The 25,418-nt window shown below is 46.2% G+C and overlaps 1 protein-coding gene across 2 annotated transcripts; it reads left to right on the forward strand.

Annotated features, from left to right (window-relative positions):
* The first annotated feature begins 1,295 nt into the window (after window positions 1–1,295).
* si:dkey-234i14.2 (heterogeneous nuclear ribonucleoproteins C1/C2) lies at window positions 1,296–25,143 on the forward strand. Of its 2 annotated transcripts, XM_057020698.1 has the most exons (7): window positions 1,300–1,481; window positions 3,902–3,977; window positions 19,394–19,444; window positions 21,725–21,897; window positions 22,319–22,432; window positions 23,443–23,600; window positions 23,784–25,143. In XM_057020698.1, the coding sequence occupies exons 1-7, from the start codon at window positions 1,460–1,462 to the stop codon at window positions 23,820–23,822; spliced, it is 633 nt and encodes a 210-aa protein (XP_056876678.1). In that variant the 5' UTR covers window positions 1,300–1,459; the 3' UTR covers window positions 23,823–25,143. The 2 variants fall into 2 exon arrangements, with proteins under 2 accessions (XP_056876688.1, XP_056876678.1); XM_057020708.1 differs by lacking the exon at window positions 19,394–19,444 and having other exon boundaries at window positions 1,296–1,481.
* Window positions 25,144–25,418: the final 275 nt, after the last annotated feature.

Genomic DNA, 25,418 nt, shown 5'->3' on the forward strand with positions numbered 1-25,418 from the left:
TGGGTCAGCCCCTGTGGCACTCCACCCGAGGCTAACCTCTGTGGGAGGAGATGGCACCTAAGATCATTGAGCGGTTGAGGCTCCCACGTACCATGAAAGTTCACCCACCCTTCCGTGTCTCCAAGGTTAAGCCCGTCCACAATAGTCCTTTGGTCTACCGCCTCTTCAACCACAGTTCACTCTCGTTGGTGGATGAGAGTTCTCTGTGGACTGGGACAGTTATGGTCCAGAAGAGAGGACCTGGGTACCTGCTCTCCCTGTTTGGGATGCTGACTTCAGCCAGTCACCAGCCGGTGAGCTGGGGAATCCGCGTCCTGACCCCACCTGTCCAGGATGGTGGCGGATGGTTCCACGAGGGAGGAAGAGGGTATATTTCACATAATTGACCACACATTACCTGTCATGTTATATTTATTTTGACCTGAAGGCGCTCAGGACTAATAAGGTTTCTTATAACACTGCAGAGCCATTCAGGGGTTAATAGGTAACTAATGCAAATGCAGCGGGTGAAGTGTGGTGTGAAAAGAGCTAATAATCATTTCTGAGTTGAAAAACGATAAAAGTTTGGCTCTCAGCCAGTCTTACCCTGTGTTGGCTGTTAAGAAGCTAATTAAACTGACATGAAGGCATCTCCTCAGGAGCCTAAAAGATTAAATACCCTCAGGTGGATTCTCTCTCTCAGGCTAACACACAACAAAAGCACAGCAACAATCACACGGCACAGCTTTCATAAGTAAAGGCGCTTCTCATCCAATGAAGCGATACTTATCAAGATGCTAATGAGCCTTTTAATGAAGTAATATGTAGCAATAATTTGACCTAAGTCAAAGGTGCAAAATAGAGAGTGTTAGAATTCCTACAACACTGTCCTGTTCTTTATCATCACCATTATAATAATTTGTAGGGCGCCTTTCTAAAGAGCAGATTTCTTTTTTCAGAGACGCTAACTGTCAAACAGCAATGGAGTCATCCACACATCTGTCGGACAGTTATGTGGTTTGTGTGAAGTGAAGCAAGTGCATGGCTGCTGCTTCAGGTCAATACTCTCTGGTCTCTCTCTGGAGCACACACATGCACACACACATGCACATACTCTCTCCGCTTCCCCTTTGCCTGGCAGGAATTTATAAGCCCTCCTGAACTGCAGCCAAGCTCCAGTTGCTGAGAGGAAGTCAGCTATACACTTATCCCATCCTCCAGAAACTCCCCCTGATGGAAGGGCTCACTGATCCCCCCCGTCCACCCCCGCTGGAGGAAGCGGTTTGGTACATCCCGTCAGTGCCCCTCTAGCTGGTTTGTTACTGAGTCACTAGAATCCCAGCAGTCAGCCAAACGGCAGTGAGAACACACACAAGCACACACAGCGTGAGGACGTAATAAGAGAGTTGTGAGAGAGAAGCCAGGAGATCTTCATCCAGCCCATCTTCTTACACTCAGCTGGTGCTTCGATATTCCTGATATGACCCTGTTCAGCCCCAGATGTGAGTATACTGTACCAGAGCTTATCCCTGTGCATGTGTGTGTGTGTGTGTGTGTGTGTTAGTGGTTTTTCATAATATTTGCCTCCTCGGTGGCTTTGGTTCATTGACTCTGTCTGCGTTTGCTATTCTGCATACTTCAGCTTTACTCTCAGTGTCCGATCAGTCAGTGACGTTCTCAAAGACGATGCTGAGAACTTCCTCCCTGACACCTGAGCGTGCAGTCGTACCCCCCCATTCGCATCCACAAGGTCAGTCTCGGCGGGCTGAGACGTCAGCGTCCCATTAGCGTCTTCACACCGTCCCTCTGAAGACCAGCTGGAGCTTTTGAGTGAATGGTGCATTTCTTTCTGTACCAGACATACAGATGTGGCAGCCAGCATCAGCCCACAACTTTCCCGGTAGTTGTGCTGCGGCGGGGGCAGCAAAAGTCATGGTGGTTTGTTTGAATGTGGATTTTCGGGGTGGGGGAGCCAATTCATTAGCGGGGCCGTTACTATTTACCTGGTTTTAACTCAGCTTGTGGAAGCAGCCTGCATCATCTGTGGGCTGATTAATGCAGCTCCACAAACACAACAACAGGCCTTTAGAGGGTGTAATTAAAGAGGAACACAACTGACTACATCTGAGGGTTGAAAGGAGCTATTTTTTAAAATGAAATCCATCGTCAAATTTGTCAATCGCCTGTCCCTGCGTGCCTCTTTTATCTCGCCGGATGACGGTTCTGTTCTAAGTTAAGATGCTGAGAGAATCTGTAATTAGAATTGGAAACAGATGAGCCTCCTTTGTGGAGCTGATGGACACTTCATCAGTGGGATTCCTGACTGACTCAGATCCTGCAGCCAGGGGCATCAGTCTTCTGTTTCTCTGTTTAATCTGCAGCGAAGGAGCTGGGGTTTTTGTCACTGTTGTTTTTGTTCCCAGGTTGTGTGATTTGGAGAGGGCTGGTTCTCTTGTGACAGTCTGACAACCAGCCTGACATTCATTAACACAAAGGATCATCACCAGTTGTAGGCGGAGGCTGAGGCTTTAATGCGCCAGGGCCGACGGCACATGACCTGCTTCTATTTAACCTCAACTCCTGGAATTTTATAGCATTGAGAGTTTCTTAAATGATATTTTTGGCATAAATGTCGGGTTTCTTGGCTACAGGTCGGTAAACAAGCATAACAGGACATACAAATGGTTTGGAGTGTTTGCAGAAAACGTTGCTGGAAGGCGTCTCAGAGCTCTGTCACTGCGCGGTAATCTGTTCTGCTGTTAAAACACATTCCAGCTTATCTCCGGAGCAGGACGGGCTTCAAAACTGACATCCATCGGATCAGAGCGACCTGTGCACGCGTTACTACACCGTGTTTATTCTGACGTTATCGTACAGCACTCAGACCAGCTTCCAGGTCAGGTCAGAACTCTTCATGATGCTTTTGCTGTGAGCGGCGCCAGCGTTGACACTACTGGGAAACACTCAGGCGTGAAAAGGTGTCAGAGGCTGGGTCTACTTTCTCAGCAGGCTGAATAGACGATGTGCAGCAGGTCCCGCTATGACTATAAACCGTCAAAAATGTGTTCCTGCCCTGTGAGGTAAAGAACATACACACGTCTTCACCGTCTCCCAAATTTAAAGCCATACTTAAATGATTGCAGCCCGCAGCTATTTGACAGTCACGCTGGGTGAGTGGATGTGCAGCTGGCCCAGTCACACTCCATTGACCATCCATCTGTCCATGTCAGGCTGATCCCCTCTTCTCGCCTCTTCCCATTTTAATGCATCACTTTCCCTCTTGTACTCTCACCTTTGCTAAATCACTGTTGAGATGCATCCCACACGATCAGCGGGCTGTCGGCGTGTCCTGTAATCAAGATGGCTCGTGCTTTATTAGCACACAAAAGGGGCCAGTTGGAGGGATGAATGAGAAAAGAGCTTTTAGTTTTCCTTTAGGACTCAATAAAAACATTGTGTTTCTAATTTTCACTTTGAAGGACCATTAAAAAAAGATGTGTGTGTGTGTGTGTGTGTGTGGGGGGGGTGCTCAGAGGTCTAGACAAAAGAGAGACATTTGAATGACTCCTGAGTTCCATCAGCAACACCACAATTTATGGTTAATATGTCCGATTCACTGTATGTGTGTTAGATAAAGATCAGTATGGCTGGTTATTCGGACACCCTGTGCCACTGCTGTGCTCGTTAAGGTGGATTTATTGTGTCCGTTGGAACGCTGCATGTAGCTTCCAGACCTGGGATCGGTCACACTCGTCATGCCGGCGTCTTTGCTGGCATGTTGAGCCCTCTCCACCCAAGCTCTCTGTGGGATCGCGGCAGCGCTCTGCGTCCTGCCGGGAAAATGCGTGTTATGCAGGCAGCTCGGTGCAGAACACACAGCTCAAAATTCTCTCGCAAATGGTCCGGTTGCTCTTCTGTGCAGATATGAGCATGAGTGGCGATTTGAAGTCCGGGCGCTCCAGGGCGACGAATAAGAGGGCCAGCAGCACCATTTACGGGTGAGTACCGGCAGCCCACCACCCACCCTATAGCCTCTAATCCATCCACCCACTCCAGGCACAATCCCTCCCATCATTCAGGGATAATCATGCACTCTATTGTTTGCTGCAGCCCTTCATGAGTAACTCAATAGCTGCATCTCAGCACTGCAATCAATGCAACATTAGTTGTTATTAGCTTTATACCAGATGCGTCTGTAAGCTGCTATTGATCGTAGCTAGAAGTGCTGTCTCCATCAGTCAATATTTTAATCTGTCTGTTGATTTAGTGCACACACATGATTGGAGCTGATTATGGTTATAGCTGCCAGGTTAATGCGGGGCCAGGGAGCCGCACTAATAATAACGCAGCCCTACAGGTGATGAAAGGAAGAGAGACCACAGATGCAATCGCAAGGAGAGCTGGTTCAAATCCATTATTGCGGTTATCACTTTTATCCCAAAACTGCTTGAAAACTGCGTCTTTTTATTCTGAGTCTCTCTAATGAAGTGGGGGGAGTCCTGACAGTGCATTTTAAATGCCGTAAAGCTGTTCGCAGTGTTCATACGGGGCTACATCACTGCAGCAAAAGTATGGATGTCCGCCGCATGGTGGGGAAACCTGCCCGAGTTTTGAACCAGATTCTCTCATTCTGTGTTGCTTTCCATCTGTGATTAATGACCCACGGTCAAATGTCCTTAGCTTGGCCCACAGAGTCGTGTAAAGTCTGGAACGTGAACTAATTTGATCAGGCGGCTGGAAAAATAAAAAAGATTTTATATTTTATCCAAAGTGCTGAATTGTTTTGCTGCTGGCCGCTGCAAGCGATTTAAAGGTTTACCTTCGAATTTCATGCAGAAATGGGATCACATGTTGAAAATAAAGGCATAATTCTGTGTATAACACTGTGACTAATCACAGTGAAAGTGTTACGATAGTAAAATCTATTTTTTTGCTGACTGTGTAGGCACTTCAAGTGCTGGAATAATTTCAAGGGCTGAAATGTGCACTGCTTCCAACCTGGAGAAAATAGGCCAGAAATATAAGCACAAATGGGACATAAAAGAAGGGTAACAGTATTAATCCCGATATATTCAGTAAATCTCATCTTTCTTCTGCAAACCCTGGGACTCGTATATTCCCCAGCTCCAGCAAATACACTGATATGTTTCCATTCCCCATCGCTCGATTTCCTGCCCCTCCGTTGGTGCCATCCTATCATTAGGTATGAATGTTGCAGCATAGGATGCACATTACACATTCAGCATTCAGTTCAGTCTGCTTTGACCGCTCTCTCTTTGCCCTTTGCACCATGATGCTATTTAACAGCATGCAGCCGTGCATTAATGAGGCTATTTACCCCCCACAACACACACTCTCTCACACACATACACACACTCAAAGGACAATGTAACGTCAAACAGAGGATCCCTGGGGTATATTAACTTTAGACCGTGACCAAGTGGTGCTCTACTGCTGCGTCCATTTGGATGAGTCTAATTTTATTTTGTGATCATGAGTCAACAGCCGTTCGAACAAAAGACGCCCTGAATCAGATGCAGAAATCGGCATGTTAAAAAACCCACCAACAAGCTTGTGCTCTCGGGGGCCATTATAGTCATGCTGAGATAATTATATACATGATTACCTGACTCATGACGATGATTTATGTCTATACAATATTTGGTGGTAATCCATCATCTAGCTTTAATATTCCGGTGTGCTGGGCGTACACAGACTGACATGTTGTCAGTACATTTTCCATTCTCCTATTGTCTGTGTGTGTGTGTGTGTGTGTATGTGTGTGTGTGTGTGTGTGTGTGTGTGTGTTTACATAACACTGTGTAGAAATTGAATTACTCTGAATTTCTCTGTCCATACTCTGATAATCTGGCTCTGGGCTGCTGGCTGTGTTAGGCTCCGCCTCTTCCCTCCTCCCGCCGATCTGCCAACAAACACAACTGCCTGTGGCCCAGTTTGCTCTGGGAGTAAACTTTCCAGTTCACGCTTGAGACTCCAAAGCAATGTAATCTGCCCATGCCGCTTGTCTCATGGTTTGTGTAGAAATTCTATGGCCGTCAGGTTTTAGAAAACAATCCTCTTTGCAGAGAGCGACTGTATTTGTATAAAACCACATGCAAACACACATAAAGCCGGTGAACGTTCACCTCACAGAAAATAGACACGCCAGTGTTTTCACAGGACATTAATTTACCGAACACAGTTCAGAGGCGCGTGTCGGTGCTACAGTTTGAGGCCAATGAGGCTCTCCGTCTTGCACCATATTGCGCCCCATCCTTGTGCTGATGTCATACTAATCATGCCAGAATTCCATCCTCATGAATATCTCATTTCTTAAATCTGCAGAATGCTGACAGGAGCAGGTTTCTAGACGGAATCTTTCATTAATTATATAACATGAAATGGGTATTCCTATTAGAGCTGTTGCACATCCAGGACCAGGATATGTTATCAACCAGATAAGTTGCTATGCGCGTTGTTAGGCACATCTGGTAGAGCAAATAGAGTAGATTAGCATGCTATGACAACAATGGATGGATTTAGGAGCTGAGCCACATATCTTGTTTAATTGCTGCCATTCTAAATTGATGTCTCTGAACCAAGGACGTCTCGGCATGTTGAACAGACAGTGAGGTGGATTTGAGGAGTGGAAATATGTTTTTTCCCCCTTCATTTATAGCCTCTCTGTGTCGAATGTGCAATCTCCCGAACCATCTCAGCCACTGCACAATTATCAAAGCATCCTGGATGGCGGATCTTTTTCTCTTTGCCATCTCCCACTGCTGATTTTTCAAACGTCTGCCCCCAGTCCGGCTCCTCCACATCGATTCTTACAACATAAAGGTTTTGTCTTCATCATCCCTGCTCTCAGACCATCACAGCTCTCTCTTAGCTAGATGAGCTCCAGCTGTAGATGGAGGCATGAGCTAAATGAAGTGGCAACCATTTCACAGCACAGATGCTGCAGCTGTGGCCTCGGCTGCACACGACCACGAAAGCTCACTGACCCGTTTGGCTCGTACAATTATTTAATAACCCAAATAGCATTTTGGTTTTAAATATCTGATGAAGAATTGCTGCAGTCTGTTTTCATTGGCCGTGTGCCCATGTTCTCTCTTATGGTTTAAAGCTGTGTTATTATGTGAGATCGAACATGCAACCACCTGCAGAGATAAAGCTTAATAAAGTGTAATTTGCATCTTGTCACATATAGAAACTTACTGATAATGCCAAGATTAGAATTAAACTCTGGACTCAAACGGTGTCATTTGCGAGTCGGGGTGATCAGACAGAGGATGATGTCTCCACACAGAAGAGGCGACGCTTGCTCCAGGTATCTTGAATCAAATGGGTCTTTGTCAATTTCATCTTGTTGGATTCTACAGAGTTTATGGTCGACCCCCCCGAACGTCCACAGGAATAACTGCTCTGAGATATATCACATGGTTTAGAGTTTCAGCAATCAATGGAAACCTCCGTTGGCGCACAGCCGCTGTTTTTGCTGAAACGACAGCGAGTCAAAATGAAAACATCGATCAGGCTGTTGTTGGACAGCGTGGAGGATGTGAATAAATGTCAAGGACCTCCACCTGACCTGTCTGTGGGACTTTAAATTAATCTACTCTATATTGTGTTCTTGTGTGCCAAGCCAACACGAGCGGGCCTCTGCTGCCTGCTCCCACGCTCGCGTTTGGCACGTGCAGCTACAGCTAGCGGCGTGCTCACGGAGGTGTCCAGCGCAGCTTAAAAACAGGCAAATTGTTATGACGCTTTGTCCAACGAGGCACCGCGGGGAAACGGCAGCTTGCAAAGCACTAAATTGCCACTGCATCTGCTCTGCACAGCGTAAAGCGACAGCCAAGGTGATGTATTAAAGCTGAAATGGTGACAGAAATCCTAATTTACCTAAAGTACTTCAGAGGACTTCAAATGGAACAGCGCTGGTCACTGAGGACCAAGGCTGCGTTGAGACGCATCCACTCCATAAATGAAGGCATAACTCCAAAATAGCTGAAACAACAACCAAATTAATGCCTTCAATTACTCTGTAGTCAAACTGCTTCGAGTGGAACTTCCTCGGCATAAACATCCAGCCAGCTTCGAGCTCGTTTTAGCGCTGATTTTATTATCTGCTCCATTTGGCATCTCAGTGAAATGACTTCTGGCCTGCGCACAGACCAGCTGAGCATCTGCTCCCTGGTATTTTTGTCTGCTTTTCTCGATGCATGTCATTCTTGTAGCGGTCTGTCATGGAGGGGTTTGAGCTGCGATGGAAACGAGGACCCATCTGTCATGTGGGCTCAGAGAGGCTAACTGGGGCGGGACAGGTGGAGGCTTCAGGCCATAAATTCTGCGGATGCCCACTGAACAATGGTGGATGACGCTGTGTGGATATCTGCCACAATTTAATCTGATGTCATATTGTAGAGACAGGAGAGCGTCAGGAAATAGGTGACACATTTGGTCGTTTAAGATTTTATGACTGCTGACGGGCGAAAACCTTCCGACAGGGTAAAATGTTGGACTCACACATTTTTAAGGTGCCGCTCTGCTCTCAGCACAGCTGACTGCCAGCTGTTGTGAGCCAACTATGTTGACACGCTACAACATCATCATTTGATTTCAAATCAAAGCTAAATAATATGCAGCCAGCTGTGAGTCTTCGTAATGAGCAGCCGGCGGCAGAAAAGAACTCAAATTCACGACGCCTCCACATCGGCACCGGCCAGGCCCAGATATAGATTTCCGGGGATGCCGTTGACCAGGGCCATTGAATGGGATTTTCAGAGGACGTTTCTTTCAAACTGTGAATGTTTGAATCTAAGATGAGTTGATTTGAATTTGAGGAAACTTTGAAATGAACTCGAGCGAGTTTCCTCAACTCAACAATGCGTATATGCACGGCACAATTTGGCGTGCCAAGATTACATGTAGATACAGATAATAATATTACATAAAAACACAGATTATCCTCTATGCTACCATGATCCCATCAGTGCCTTTTCACATCAGCAACAACAAAAAAAAACCTTTCTATGTAACTGAAATGGGACTAGAGAGGACTAGAAAGTTTGAATATGTGGCTGTTGTTTGCAGTGTCCCACAATAGCCTTCGAGGATATTTAAGCTTCCCAGCAAGCAAATGACAGAGTCAGGAGAAAATGTCCTTTTTGAGCCACTATTAATCTCTCTCCTCTCTCCAGCATTAATTTGGCAAGACTGCCATTTTCATTTATCTGTGAAGCTTTCTCACATCTGTCCTCTCATTGGCCTTCGCGCTGCACGGATGCACGCGTGGCTGCTGTCTAAAGTCCACTTCTGGGAAAGATGTCAAAGGTTTTACTGTAGGTAAAGGTCAGCGCAGACAGAGGTGGACAGATGAGCTGGGGAAAAGGTCAATCTGTGCAGATGAGGGAGGAAAGTGCACCGGTCGGTTTCAGGGCCACCATCCAGCCCTCTGAGAGACAGAGAGACAGAGAGAGAGAGAGAGAGAGAGAGAATGATATATTTTCTAGAGACATCATGGTGTGGCTGAAAGGTCATGAGTCAGTGGCTCAACTGACTCAGAGTATGATGGCATGAATGAGTCTGTTTATTGTGTGTGTGTGTGTGTGTGTGTGTGTGTTGGCACAAAATGCACTTAGACAAAAGAACTAAAGAATGACATTTTTCTTACTCAAGTCTCAACATCATTAATAAATCATTACATATACACAAACACACACACATATAAAAATGTATATATGTGTGTGTGACATCCAAAACACCTGCTTCGGCTGGGGGGGTCGGGGGGGAATGTGTATAATGTGTGGAAGAACTGGAATTGTGTGTTTGCATCCATATATTTGGTGGTTCTATGCATTTCCAAGCCAGATGACTTATCTGTGTTATTCAGTGCAGGTCTGTCACTCTACAGTTGTTGGTCCCTCTGCTAATAAAGTCATCTCTATCCTCCCGGGGTGCTGGGTGCTGGGAGGTAAACACGCTGAAGGGAAGGGAAAGGCAGAGCGCGGCGTGAGGGCAGAAGGGCACATAAATGAGAATCGATGTAAAAAGTGTGGAAGGCCCACAGGATTAAACAGAGTAACACCACTACAGAGGACAAGTGAGAAACAATTGAAAGAGAGAGGAGGAGATAGGGGAGAGAAGGCAGGATTGAAAGAAATAACAGTCAGGGAGGGGGTGAAGAAAGCAAAGGAGGAAAAGCAAGTGAGCACTGCGTGTCATTGGCCCCCTGGCGTGAACAATCCATCTCAAATTGATCTTCCAGCTCGGCCCAGCAGGGCATTCTGAATCAATCTCAAATTGATCTCTGAGCCAGAGGTCGGGAAAACTTGCAGTGGAGCTTATCAGAAATATAGCGGTGCTGGGAGGATCTGACAGGGAAACTTATCACAATGCACAACAGGAAATGGGCTCTGAGCCCCCAGGGTAGCAAGAGGACGCGTCTGCTGCCGACACACACACACACCACACACACACACACACACACACACACACACACACACACACGCACCAGCAGAGTCAGTCTTCTCTGTGCACCCAACACAACCACTGGCGAAGGCTTCCTAGTGTTCAGCACAGAAAGGAGAGTGTGTACTGTGCACAGGCGCAGCGGCATGAGGCGTGCACACGCCTGCACACATGCTGCGCAGGCATCACTACACACCTACAGGCTATGGCCAAAAACAAAAACTTGTTAGAGCACAATATGTCAATATGTTTTGAGTTTGGGAGGTGAGATTTGAGGCTGGGAGCACTTAATGACTTATAACACATTTAACGTCCCTCTGCACGTCTGTGTGAACTGCCCGAGGATTCCTACAATCAATAGCGGCTTGGTCAGCCAGCTTCAGGGAGAAACATGCCTCTCCAAGCCCAGTGAAAGCTAAAGGAACATAAACAACAGGTGAGAAGCAGACAAAGCCCTCACACAGACTCCAGAATAAAAGTTCCAGGATGAAGGGGAATTTGAAGGCATGGACTCCTGTAGTTGCTGCACATTCCGGCTATTTTTCACAGTGGCGGTTGAGTTTCTACCAATTTCGACCTTTTTTCATCTCATCTCTGCTCGGTCCGACGGTGACGGCATCTTCACATCCCAAAGCAAAACACGGAAAAAAAACAACTCCGTGTGCATTTTGTCCACAGAGCTGTGGAGTGACAGAGGTTGTTGTGGCAGGGTGAAAGTGCACCGGGCAGCAGGAGAGCGCTCCGAGTGACCTGGCTGGGGAAAGCTCTGTCAGCACGGAGGGGTAATAGGGGTGAGCAAGGTGAGGAGGAGTAGCTGTGTATGTGGGGTGTGTGTGTGTGTGTGTGTGGATGTGTGTGTCTCTCTCTGCTCGTATGAAGGTGAATAGACGTCCCAAAGAGCATTGTGCTCATGTACTGTACGCTCGGCGCTCAACATCCAGTCTTTACCCTGCATTCATTTGGTTTGGAAGAAAATCTTCCCATCCGGTCTAAATTGGATTAAAAGCTGAACTGGAAAAACCTAAAATGGCTGAGACAGGATCCAGAGTACAGCGGTAGTTGCTTGGCAGCTCGATTGTGGGCCAAAGCAGAATTTGTTGGCCTATATTTTAAAGCTACCATCATATTTCTAAATCATCAGGTTTGCTGTAAACAGAATTAACGTGTCTTATCAATGCCAACATAAAATTCTTTTCTTTATTGGCATCAGTAACACTCAACAGTGTCTGGAGGTGCTTTATAACGCTGAGTGAGCAGGTTCAGGAGAAAGCAACAAGGAAAGTTGTAGGTGCAGACAGTAAACTGCTCGCATCTGTCAACGGCGTGCCAGATAACTGGCGCTTATGGCCTCAGCCGAGCTGCATAGCTAATGTTAGCTGTGCCCGGTGAGAATCTCCCACTGCAGACTTTGGAAGACTCGGTAAATGTCAGTCCTGTCGATCACGGCTGAAAACACAGAGTCTTCCCTCGAGTGCGCTCTGAATGGCGGCTCATTATTTGTGCTAAACACCCTCTAAATGCTGAAATTGTCTTTGTCTGTCAGAGGACAAGCCTGCGTGTGTTTGCTCTGTTGTCGACCTAATTGCGCACCGAAAAGAGCTGCAATCAGAGAAATGCATGTAAATGCTCCCACGATGCATCACCAAGTGTTGGGTTGCCCACACCAACTTTAAGAGGTACTTTGGCATGTTTGGCTGAAGAATGTCTGAAAGGAAAATCAAACGGGGACCACATCACACAGATCACATCAGTGTACCTGCAGCATGATGGGGGCGTTTATTAAGTGCAGTCAGTGGCGACTGCGACTCCCCCCGCACCCAAATGCCACATTTGCAGTAAGTAAGCACAATAAATATTTGATTTGCTTTTGTAAAAGCAGCCCAAATCCCTGAGTTATCTGAATGTTCAGGTTCACCAAAACAAATCAAGTTTGCAACACGTCGTTACAACAAATCTGTTGCAGTTTGGACTTGATTAACTGCAGGAGAACACAGTTATTTGTTTCAGGGATGCACTTGGTGGTTTCTCTATTGAATGGGAGCGCCGGCACTTGAAGCTGAAAGGAGCGCGGGGTTCGTCCAGGTTGAGCTCGCCGTGGCCACAGCTACTTACTCATCAATTATTGACACCCTTTTAAATTTCTACATGGGGTTTAGCTCTTTTTATTCCACAAAAAGGACTGGGCTGAGAGGATTAATTACTGCAGTCGGCCCAAGGGTGGACTTTTAACTTCAATAAATAACCTAAGTAATTTTGGTTTAAGAGAAAGACTGAGATAGAAAGTAGCTTAAAATGTTCTTTACTCACTTTTAGTGACCGTGTAATGAATGGAGGAGGAGCAGGTCTGTGCAAGTTCCTGGATGTCACTTGTCACCTCGCTGCTGTTTAATGACACTATTTACCACTAAGTAGACAGAAGTCTGAAATTTCCCATTAACGCTCCCAGCGAGACCCTGAGGTTCTGATGAATGGCGTTGAGCTATAGCAGTTGGTCTTCCTGGAGAGAAGCCACACGTTTACAATTAAGTACATGTGCTGCGGCACAAAGGGATGCGTCAAGTTAAACAGCCAGTCCTCAGTTTAAACCTGCTTATTAGGGTCTAACGGCAAAAGCTTTCATTTAGAAAATAGGCTCTTTTGTTCTACAGAAAATTGGCTGCTTGGAGTCGTAATTCTGGTGCTTCGTGCTCAGCGTGTCTCCTCGAGTCGATATTGTGTAATGTAGTGTGGACAGAGTTAGGTAAATGGTGTGTGAGCAACGTGTGTGACCCTTATCTAGGGTGATGTTCTACCTCCACAACTGCCTAATTAGGGAAATATAGAGGGGTGACAGACCTACTGTATATACATAAACAACATATATACTGTAATATGTTTCCCTGGGAACAATGCAAATATAACAGTAGGAGGAATAAGACGTGGATCATGGCATTGTGTGTGTGTGTGTGTGTGTGTGTGTGCGTGCTCAGTGTATTTACCTGATTCTATCATCACAGATCTAATATAGCTCCAGAGGAGAGATCTGACCTTTAGCTTCATTTCATTACTTGTGTTTATCTTTTCCTACACTGATTCTCTAAAGAGCTCATCAGAGTAATCTCACGAGCACCAGAGGTTGAGTTGGTGGAAAACCCGGGAGTGGTGCACGTTGTCTGACCGTTGAGGCCGCGGAAGACGCCATAGAACAACGCCGCTGTGAATCGCAGAGGGGTTTTTACCAGGATCCTTCCTTGGTCTCACTTCACATTTTTATTTTTACATTTTTTGCTTTGGTCTGGAGTTCCATTTGAAAGTTTCTTTCTCAAACACTTCTAGTTTTACTTTTACTCTGTCATTATTGACTCAGGAACGCAGACATGTTTTGCCACAGAAGACAGGAAAATAAAGCACTTAAAAATCTTAATTGCACTTCATGCTTTTGACCAATATTGATATTTTTGGTCTTTTTTATGGGGGGGGGGGGGGGGTTCTGCTGCTGCTCCTCTTCTCCAAAATGGGACGCACTCGTGCCTGTTTGGCAGTCTGACATAAGTACCTCATAAAACCCTCACTTGAAAAATCTCAATTGCGTTTGAGTTCAATAGTTTTCTCATTTTCTGGTGGGTTCAGTTTTGTGCAAATGCTCTCGTGGTGAACAAAGAACGTTCCCACTCCAGAACCCAGATCCAGGAGGATCAGCCCCTGCTGTGCGGAGCGTGCTGGGTTTGTTGCCCAGCTACTCCTCAGTATATGCAGACACATTGCATATGTTGTCTCTGTGCACTTCAGCTTTGTGCTTCTTAATCGATCCGAATCAAGACAAACATAAGAATACCTCAAGTTTTCGTCTCGGAAAAATAAATTATTCAGTTGTCGAAGGTCTGTTTGTGCAAAGTGATTAATATGTTTAAAAGCCCTCGGGGATTTGGAGCACGGTAGGCGCCTGCAACAGGCCTTTATTTGAAAGCCAGATTATGGTAATCTTTTGTTTAAAAAGTCCAGGGATATTTCAGCAGCGTCCTTCCTGCCAATGTCCCCTGCTGTCCTCTGGCATTTGTCTCCTCTCATCTGCAACATCATTTGGAGCATTTACATGCGCAGTTACACCAAGCTAATATTGTAACTCGCCTAAGCTACTTTTCTTTTTAGGTACAAAAGCACAAAAGTTGGATTTATCGAGTTGACCAGTTAGTGAATCCCCCCCCCCCCCCTTAATCATCAGCATGACGCTGCAGGTTAAACAAACACCAAGTCGATGTGATGTAAACTGCATCCTGAGGGCTGCTGTGTCTAAAGTGTTCCTCCTGGTATCATGAGTGGGGAGAACTGAGACAAAGTGAGGATGAAAATGGCAGAGGAGTCACTCTCAGGACCCTCCAGCACCGTCTCTCCCTCACCAACCAGGAAGTACTAAAATAGGTTCTCGTAGCAAGTTCCCATCACCTGATGAGAAACCCTAAAGACTGCGTAGAGTTGAGTCCAGTCCGGAGAAGACAGACAGACAGACAGACAGGCAGACAGACAGACAGACGACAGACAGACAGACAGACACAGACAGACAGACAGACAGACAGACAGACAGACAGACAGACAGGCAGACAGACAGACAGACAGACAGACAGACAGGCAGGCAGGCAGGCAGGCAGGCAGCAGGCAGGCAGACAGGCAGACAGGCAGGCAGGCAGGCAGGCAGACAGACAGACAGGCAGGCAGCAGGCAGGCAGGCAGGCAGCAGACAGACAGACAGACAGCAGGCAGGCAGACAGACAGACAGACAGACAGACAGACACAGACAGACAGACAGACAGACCGACCACGCCCGTCCCCCGATACCGCGCCTGATCCTACGGTATCAACCAGGAATGTCCCCACCCTGACAGCTGGTTTGGGGGCTGTGGCTCGTCTGCCTGTCTTCCTCCCTGCTGTCCTCTTCTCGACTCACACCTACTTCCACTGATTTCTGACTTTTGGCTCCTCCAGAAACATTTGAAAGTCAGTTTACCCGCGATGGCCAACTTAGAGGCCGCTGCGATGGACACGTGGTCCAGAGGGAAGAGGAAGCCACGGACGCTCCTCAGAGACAATCCTCTTCTGTCCACTATGGTCCACTTGTGTCTTTCCTATCAATCACAGCTCGCCTTCTACTACTGCCAGGCCTATCAGTCAGTTAGGTCCTCCTAAAGAGAGGACATAATTGACACATAATTCCTAAGCATGTACCTCAATATCTCTCCGTGATGATTTCCCCTGGACGAGTGCTGGATATCAATTGATGAGGGTTCTTGAGTTACCATTGATCTCCTCTGGCCTGAGGCCCATTTCATATCGCCACCCTGCATATCCAAGTTTTACCTCTGGGCCGAGCTGTAATAGATGTCAAGGAGCAGACTGCACACTGATGTGTTATTGATCGACTGTGCGCTTCATTGACTGAAGCAGCTGAGCATGTGAGCGCTGCATGTTTCAGCAGGCTTTCAGAAACTAATAAAAATGCTCTTTAGGGAAGGCTAATTGTCCCTCAGGATGAGGATGAAACCTCCTTTACTGGCGTAGAACCATTTACTGCTGCCACAGTGTGAAATGTGGTTAGAAATGACCTTAGACGTCCTGGATCTCCTGGGTGAACATCTGGGTCTCCTGTAACCTTCACATGGAGACTGGTCTTCTGTGGTGTGATGAGACGATGCTTTTTTATTGAAACAACAGAGCAACAATGTTGAGCCCTTATGTAGGAGACAGCTGCAGGAGCTGGAGAACGCCCACTCAGGCACCGGGAACGTGCACGCTGCACGTTCTGAGGCCTGAGCTTGAATCAGACCCTCCGTCTCTGTCTCTCGCTTCCGCTGCAGTTCAACTCTGATAATCGCCGTCTCTTCCCCCGCCGACGCGCTCGCCTCCGAGAAGGACTTTGTCTGATTACGATCCATCATCCCACAGATGTGGTGGTCGGCGGTCCAGAGATCCTCCGGTGCTCCTCTGCTCCTGTGAAGCAGCAGGATGGAGACGAGGCGTGTGGTCGTGAACCTTTGTCCTGTTTAGGACTCACCAACCTCCCGTGACCACGACGCAGCCCCGTCCTCCGAGGGTTGTGAGGCAACGCTCGACTCAGGTGGCGACACTGATTCAAAAGAGGAAAGCGAGCGTCGCTTATCACTGGCAGCAAGAAAAAGCGCCGTCGCCGTCTTTATTTCCCCGCCTTCCTTTATCAAAGCTGCAGCGCTCCCATCTCCACCGGAGCCCGCCGCCCCGGTTTATCCACAGCCAACACATTTCAAAGGTGCACAACACGGCGCCACAACTTTATCAGTGCTCTTCAACCATGAGTTCAGGCGTCTTATCGTTGAGGCGTTTGAGCAGCCGTCCGGCTCTAACGGGCGCTCTCCTCCTCACTCGTTTTTGGCCTCCTTTGTTTTCATCATTTTCACATTGTTTTCCCAGCGGCGTCGTCCGCTCTTCTCGGAACGCGTCTGTAGGATTCCGATTTGAAGAGCTGGAAGGACGCCAGTGAATTTACAGAGATTTCCACATTATCCTGTTCTTAAGACGATGTGACGCGACATAAACTCAAGCCATCAGCTCCTAATCTGATCATATCTTGCAGACATGAAAATCCCCCCGTGTTATTTCATGATAATTCCCAATATTCTACTCATGAATGTCTTTTCACATAAAAGTGAGGAAATGAAGGAAGTGCAAGTCATTTCCTCTTTTCTTTGTGTTTACCCACCGTACATTTACATTTATTTATAATGAGATATTCATTGTTTAAAATAATAGGCCTAGAGAAAAACCCCACTTAACCTTTTCTTTATTTATTTTGTCAATGATTGACAGTGTTATAAATCCTTATCAAAAAGGCATTGGGTTGTTAAAAAAGGACAAATGACTCCAAAGACGCAGCAGCGATGATTTATCAAGAAAAATGTCACCGAACAAAACAAGATGTCCTTTTGATCAATTGTCAGTGAGATTTATATGAAATCTGTCGAGGCTCAACGTCAATTGAACTACATCTGTAATAATTCATTTCTCTCTCTCTCTCTCTCTCTCTCTCTCTCTCTCTCTCTCTCTCTCTCTCTCTCTCTCTCTCTCTCTCTCTCTCTCTCTCTCTCTCTCACACACACACACACACACACACACACACACACACACACACACACACACAAACCTTTGAGGTTTCATAAATTTGGCTCCTGTGAAACCGATTTCTGCCTTTGGTGGATGTTGACTGTGCATATCTCTGAAATTCACGGTTCACAAAAAGCAACTCAATTTTGTCTGGGTGACACACACACACACACACACACACACACACACACACACACACACACACACACATACAGAGGGACACTTATGATGATTTATAGCCAACCATGTCTAATGGATTGCTTTGGCACTTGAGAAATTATGAAAAGAAATTAATTAGCCTTTAGTGACCCTGCTGTCCATCTCTCTCTCTCTCTCTCTCTCTCTCTCTCTCTCACACACACACACACACACGCACACACACACACATACACAGCACATGTATAATTACTGTCTAAAAGGGCTGTTTTCCTGTCTGTTGACCTCATTGAAAATTAAATAACCAGGTATTTATTGTTAATCAGAACTTATCGGTATAAACATGTGTAAACATTGTGTATTTTGAAAGGTGTAATAAGTTAAAGTATTCTGGAGATAATTCATATTCCAGCATTATTAGTCTTTCTCTGATCAGTATTGTTACTTGTAGAGATTCTCTGAGAAGCTCAACCAGACCTCAGCGGTTCTGTACAGCCCATCTGGCCGTCCACGGTATTATTTCCTGAAAGTGGACACTTGTCCTTCACACGTTATCTTTATCTGTCCAAGAGCGCCGAAGGCACTTTAACACCAGAGTGAAACAGCGAGCACCAAGCAAAAGGCAGACAAAGACAGAAAATAGCACCTTAGCCTCCCCCCACTTTGTCTGTTGGCTGAATGTGTCTGCTGGACAGAAGTCAGAGTGGCTCATCTGGCCTTCAGTCATTGGGGGAGGGGGAGGCAACCGCATCACCTCCCATCTAAAGGTTTTACGTGGTTAGGAACCCTAGAGTCTTCCTCCAATCAGTGTTCTTCATCACAGCCCCTCAGGACCTCAGGGAAATGGTTCCTGCCCCCCCATAGTAGTGTTTTCTTTAAAAGGTGCTGCGGAAAAGTTTGTCCTTCCGGGAATTTCAGTGAAAGCATGCTGAGATTTTTCCAAAATAACAGATAAATTAGAAAAGTTTCCAAGGTGAACTGTTTCATTTGGAGGTCGGCTGAACGGGAACGAGGTTCTCCCACTGCAGGGTTTGACAACCTTTAAGGTCCCGGTTCTGGAGGGGAAACTGTGTTCTGTTGTCCCCAGAAGAAGCGCTGATCAGGACCACCTTGTAAGAACACGTTTGTGCCACAGACGGAGCCGAGCGAGGTGCCGTTTTAGAGGTGACACATGAAACAACTCCAAAGATGGAAGGCAGGGGTGGGATGGATGGAGCGAGTCAGCGTCAGGGACAACGGGACCCAGAGGGAGGGTGAGCAACATGGAGGGATTATTAGCAACTCTGTGTGGGGATTAGAGAGGAATGCTGAGATCTGACGCCTCAATGTGATCTCGCTTTGGCTTAATGTCACATTTTTCCTCCCCAGTCTGCTCCGGTGGGCTCAGCAGGTGCACGCCGGTCGGCTCTTGTCGCATCAATCACCGGCCTTCATTTCCTTCTCTCTGATGTTCAGCCAGTTGTGGGACAGGTCTTCGGTGGATTTTCCACCTGTGAGGCTGGAGAAAAGAAAATCAAAAACCCATGTGGTGTCACGTTGCGGCTGGGCGGCGAGCGTGAACACGGAGCCACCGCGCTGAGCGGCGTTTACACAGCGAACAAGCGCGCTGACGGTTGTGGCGAAGCGTGAGCTGCAGATGTCTCTAACCTGCCCTCGTCTGTCTCCACCTCTCCTGCAGCTCTGACTTGGACCTGGACTGTGACAGCTACCAGGAGGACCACTATGACAGGTACTGTCAGACAGCGCTAGCTCACATTTGTCAGTGCAGGAGATGGATTCTTCCCCCCGTCTGCTTCTCAGCTGACAGGCGCCGAAGAGTGAGGGGCTCAATCATGACGCCACTTACTGGGAAACTTGTCGACCGCACGTCATTACAAATTGGCTGATTCTAGCTGAGCAATTTTAAGAGAGGGGACGAGCTGTTGTTTGTTGTTTGTTGCTTGTTGTTTGTTACAGAACCCAACGAGGAGCCACGAGCAGAACGGCCACGTGCAAGCGCACCTAAAGACTTGAGGGATTTGGAAATAAAACTTGAAAAAAGAACAAATTGAATCAGGAGTTTAAACCTAAAAGTCTCCCCAACCAACAGAACGTGGGGCCGTTGACGGAGCCTCCTCGCCCCCACGGTCCCCAGTCACCACTGGAAACACCTCACTCAGCACATCTGACAGCAGCAGGCGGTTTTAGGCCGCACACACCTCCCTCTCACACACACGGCTCCGCTTTTTTCCGCTCCGTGCTGCATTTCGCCGTCCTTGCTCGGGGGGGAACACTCGCCACTGATTTTCAATTTGTTTTTAACACAGTTCAGGGTTATTCCCAGCGCTGCTGGCTAACACTGCGCGCAGCTGTAGGTGTGTGCACGCGTTTGCCTTCCCCTGCGATGTCTGCGCACGTCGCCGTGTTGGGGAAGAGAGGAGCGGTTTTGTCTACTGTCCTCTGGTGTGAACACGGGAGAGAAAGTGTCTTTCAGCGCGCAGATAACAGCTTGAGCTGACAAAGCGGCTTTCCCTGTGCGGTCTAATCCACAGACACCAACACACCCTCTCACACACACTCACGCGCTCCTGTAATCCTCACGCGTCTGCAGTCATTCATTGTCTAAGCCTCCATTTTCAGAGATGACACTTCAAAGCTGGTGTAACAACACATTGTCTGGTTCGTCCCTGCAAACCTCCTTAAAAGGACTTTCAACTGTCACAGATCTTTGGTCTGCGTCTCCACACGTGCACAATGCTCCGAGCCTCTAATCTCACATATTTATGGCCTAATACACTTCAGCCTTATGTGGCACAGCGGTGCATGTGTGCCGGTGATGGATGTGGGGGGGCTCAGGACACAGCCTGGGCGCATATCTCTTTCTGTCTGTCTGTCTGTCTGTCTGTCTGTCTGTCTGTCTGTCTGTCTGTCTGTCTGTCTGTCTGTCTGTCTGTCTGATTGACTTAAATTCTCCAGTTGATTGCAGTTCTTGCCGCTGGTTATTAGGTTTAGGGGGTGAACATTATTCCTTCCGGGTATGCAGACCTGGAATTTGACCCTCTTCATCATAAACATCTTTTAAATCCATTTTTAATCTAAACTGTTTTAGCTCATCTCCAAATGTTATTTTATTGATATTGAAAATGAAGTTTAGGATTTTCTACTTTGAAGGGCTGCAAGGAGCTGAATTTATAACCTTCATTATGAATTTTCTGTTGGCGCAGAGTTTAATTTCACGGCATCATTTCTGTAAATATTTCTATTATAAAAAAGCTCTACTGAGCCGCCTACGGGGCCAAAAACTTTCATACTCATAATCACCCCGTATAAAAAGCCAATAATAGAGGACACTGGTGTTTAATTTGAACTGTTTCTTAATCCTTAGACGCTAATGCTCTTAAAGCAAGTCTTAAATAAGAAATAAATGACTGTGTGATGAATTGAGTCATGTTTATATTCCTATGAGAGTGCAGAGGTTAAGCTAACGTTTGGACCACCGGATCTGACATGAGGCATTCAGGGCTTTAAAGGTTTAACACTCAACTGCCTCATCTAGTGGTGACAACAACCTGTCCCACACTTCAAGTTAGACTCTTTAAAACTCCATTCTGTAAGACAAACATCAGTGGTGTTGTGAGTTCCCATCAGTTCCCACCTGTGTTTGCAGCATTTGTTCAGTGACTGCTGGGGTGTGAATTTATGTCACTGTGGTAGTATGGGTGTGAGAAGGAATAAATGTGTGTGTGTGTGTGTGTGTGTGTGTGTGGTGTGTGTGTGTGGTGTGTGTGTGTGTGTGTGTGTGTGTGTGTGTGAATAATTACTTGTGTTTTCCTACATAACACTGATTTTTCCCCAAGTATCACCATTCCGTCTGAGCTACAATGTTCCAGCCAAACAACTAACCTGATTCTTCCGTTAGCATCCTGGCTTCAAATCATCTGAGGATTTCGAACACCTGCATACAAATTTAACAAACGAGCACAACACACATCGTCACAAACGTGTTTTTCCACCTGCATTGATCTGTCAGGGTGTACGACTACCAGCGTGTGCCGGCCTCCCTGTCCCCCCTGCCTCCCCTGGGTCCCAGCCCGACTAAGCGTTCCCGTTCTTCCTCCTACTCTGGTGGTCACAGAAAGAGCCGAGACAGAACTCACGCCAAAAGCTCCAGAGCCCACTCTTCTACATCGTCCACAGTCAAGTGTGAGTAAAGCGCACTGCTATATGATCCAATCTACATTAAATGTTGTGAACATTGCATAAAACAGTGTTGGTTTATAAGGATTCATTTCAAACATGATCCATATAGTGAGTCTATCCCAGACCTGGAACCTGATGCCTTTCATGGTGTTATGTAACACATTTTAAGGGCATCCTTTAACAGTTGCACCTTGAAAAATGCAATGTCAGGTTTGGCTCATGTCAAGCCTGGAGAATAAATATAGTTTCATCCAGCTTTAGCTGGTATAAAAGAAGCAGGAAGCTTGAAGGGGGGGAAAAGAGCACACGTTTGTATCTGTTTGGTTAATCCTTACAAATACTATAATCTACTCCTTTAAAGCTTTCCTTAAGAAAGGTTAGGTTTGTTTAATTTCCTAATGCGTTTGATGATCTCTGCCTGCAGTGGGCATGGAGGAGTTACAGGTGATTAAAAAGGAGCTGACTCTGATAAAGACACAGATCGATGGGCTACTTGACAATCTGGACAGGATGGACACGAAGAGGAGCAACCACAAAGGTAAGACCCTCTTTCAGAGGGAGCGTGCAGGCAGCGGGGGGTGGGATGAAATAACACCACCTCTCCTCACATCTGATCATTAGCCTCACCTGTCTCACAATGATCCAGGATAAGCGTGTCAGGAGTCAGTGCACGCCACCATCAGAGCTTCTCTTAGTCTCTCTGACAAATCAATTATTTTCTCTCCAGCGGTGATGTTTCTCAGAGCTAAATCGTGACCAGTATAATCAGGATTGGCTGTTGGCGTCTTGCTTTATGCTTGACTGTAAATTATATGTAAAGGGGAAACATGGGGGGATAATAGATGAAACAGAGAATAGATAAATATCAGTTATTTAGCTGTTTCCGTGTGAAGGAGACCCGCTGCTGCCCTCAGGTGGACAATTGATCGAAATACAGCTGATTGCGCTCGATTCCAAATGTGCATCTTTTCAGTTGATCCACATTACAGGAACATATTGTTAAAAAGCCTAAAGAATCAAATCAGGAAAAATGTAGCAAAGAAAAGAAAAGCAAAGATAGAGCCGTTTAATTGTTTAAATTGTCATTGTAATCATTAAATTGTCACATATTTATTACCTGCCCTCACAGAGCCAAAACAGTGTTACCAAAGAGTACATATACGAGATAATATTGTTTCTTGAGGATACTGATCATAAATAACTAATAACGGTGTGAACATTTCCCGTGATTAATGAGCTGAGCTGCTCCTACTGTGCCCGTCACAAACCATAACCCTGAAATTTGGCTGCAGTTACACCAAAAGCGCCGCCTCAAACACATCCCTGCAGAAACCCGACGGAGTGTTGGAAAGTAGCATCTGTCAGGTTCCTCTGAGAGTTTCCTGGTCCAAAGTTAATGAAGCCTGTTTAATACAAGATTCAGGTAGAAAGACAGCGATAGAACTAGATGAGCATTTGTGCACGAGGCTTGGTTTACAGCCCTGTATGAACCATTTATGCACTAATATCGTTCAGAAGCTGGACCCATCATCGACTCCTGTGTTTTAGGGTCTCCCCTACAAGAGGACAGCCTGGCCGGTTCACCGTATGTGCTGTCTGTCAGCAGCCCTGAACGCTCCCCCTCTTCTCTCCCTTCACCAAGCACTCGCCATCTAATCTACAGGAACGACCATGACCTGAGGGAGCCGGAGGATGACCCCCACACGGTACGGACGCCACAATTCTGCATCCAGCACAGCTGTTAAAGAGGGACTGGAAGCAAACGTCATCCATCCCCATTTATTAAGACGTGCACTTTATTTTCAATAAAACATGACAGAAAAAGACCTCCGGTGAGGGCGGATAGACATTTGCATAAAGGCTCCGTTTGCTTTGTCTCGCTGTCACAGATGAGCAGCCACAGCTCCGACCATGATGACGAAATCTGAGGGTGGTGCGGACACACTGACGCGGCTGAAGTGGCAAAAATGGAGGAGGAGAACAACGTCCACCGGTGTGCATCAGAGACTCACGGGCAGCGTGCAGGCTACACTTTAGATCCCATCGCTCATTTACCTGTTTGACTGCAGCTTGGAAATCAAAGAGTGGTTGATCAGAGGCACATTTTCTGTCAGTCGGGTTTTTATAAGATGTATGTGGAGATTTGGTTGGCGTGGTTACAGTGTCGCATAAGCAGCTTAATGGTATTTTGTTTTTGCATTTAATCAAAAGGATTCCACTGAAACCAGTAGCACACACCGGTACCAGACACACAGTTTAATTTCTCATTGAAGGAATGTATACAGTGATGAAGGAATTTAAGATTTGGGATGTTATAAAACTATATCGGGTCAAACCTGGAATAATCTGTGAATGCGACTTGAGTCTCACCTCTTTGTGTGTAGTTTCACCCACCAGTTTGGGTGATTATTTTACTATCGCTCACTGCTGATGCGTCATTTTTGGGGCTTTTGGCTGTCAGATGACAGAAGGTAACGACCCAAATTAGGATTTTTAACAAGTTCCTGTCAAAAACCACTGCGTTGTTTTAACTTAGCAGCAAGATATTTATTTAAATATGGAAATCTTAGAATGTCTCTCTGCCCTAAAGCAAACCAGAATTATTATCTATATATTTTAGGATTTTGCATATCTACTCGTCAGATATGACCCGGTCCATTTCAAATTCAGATGTGATCTTCAGGATCAGTATGGGATCAGCATGAACTTCCTGTTTCTTAAATCTCACAATAGACCGGCAGCGCCGCAGACATTTTTACTCTCCCAATCTGGCAGCTGTGTTCCATTAGGTGGCACCGTCACAAGCTAAGGTGGTCCGAGGTGCAGCAGAACCTCCTCTGAGCGTTCATTCACACCACCAGAACCTGCGCCTTGCTCTCTGAAGAGTGATCGATGAGCAGGGAAACAGGCTGCTGTCTGTCTGTCCATGACCTCATCACGTTGTGCAGTTTTCCTCCAGGAAGGTTAAAATATTCTCTTCCAACATGTGTTGGCACCGTGTGATGTGAAAAGGCCCGGGTCAGTGTGTAATATTGTGTATTACTCTTAACATTATTGTAACTGGTGAACTGTCTGTTTTACTTTTTAACTTTAAGGTACTCTCATGCTTTTTTATTTAAAAAAAAAAAAAGGAAAATGATGATATTGTCATGGTGTTGTTTTGGTTTGCATTCAATAAGACAAGTGGAAATACTCATTGTCGTTGTAGTAAAAGTATTTTCATATTGATTAAAAATTCTGATGTCAAAAGACTTACTTCATAACTTTACACTTAATATTGATGTTATACAAGGATTCCATATAAGGTCAATCAGAACACAGGAAGGAGAAATTATAATGTTCTTCAGGATTAGATCTGCATGTTAGATGGTTGTCACAAGACAAACACATTCCTTTTTCATCAGTGTGTGGATGAATGAACTTACAGTCATTCTGTCCCTGAGGGGGAAATCTGCACATCATCTCTGACCTTCTCTTAAAATTGCTCAGCTAGAATCAGCCATTCGATCAATAATAATGGTTTT

The sequence above is a fragment of the Takifugu flavidus genome, chromosome 2 (genome assembly GCF_003711565.1).
Source record: "Takifugu flavidus isolate HTHZ2018 chromosome 2, ASM371156v2, whole genome shotgun sequence".
Lineage (NCBI taxonomy): Eukaryota > Metazoa > Chordata > Actinopteri > Tetraodontiformes > Tetraodontidae > Takifugu > Takifugu flavidus.

Excerpts from the sequence above, each read along its gene's own strand:
- si:dkey-234i14.2 (XM_057020698.1), top strand. The coding sequence starts at position 1,460 with ATGACCCTGTTCAGCCCCAGAT. Across the intron at positions 3,978-19,393 it reads GCCAGCAGCACCATTTACGG|CTCTGACTTGGACCTGGACT; the intron begins GTGAGTACCGGC and ends CCTCTCCTGCAG. Across the intron at positions 22,433-23,442 it reads GAAGAGGAGCAACCACAAAG|GGTCTCCCCTACAAGAGGAC; the intron begins GTAAGACCCTCT and ends CCTGTGTTTTAG.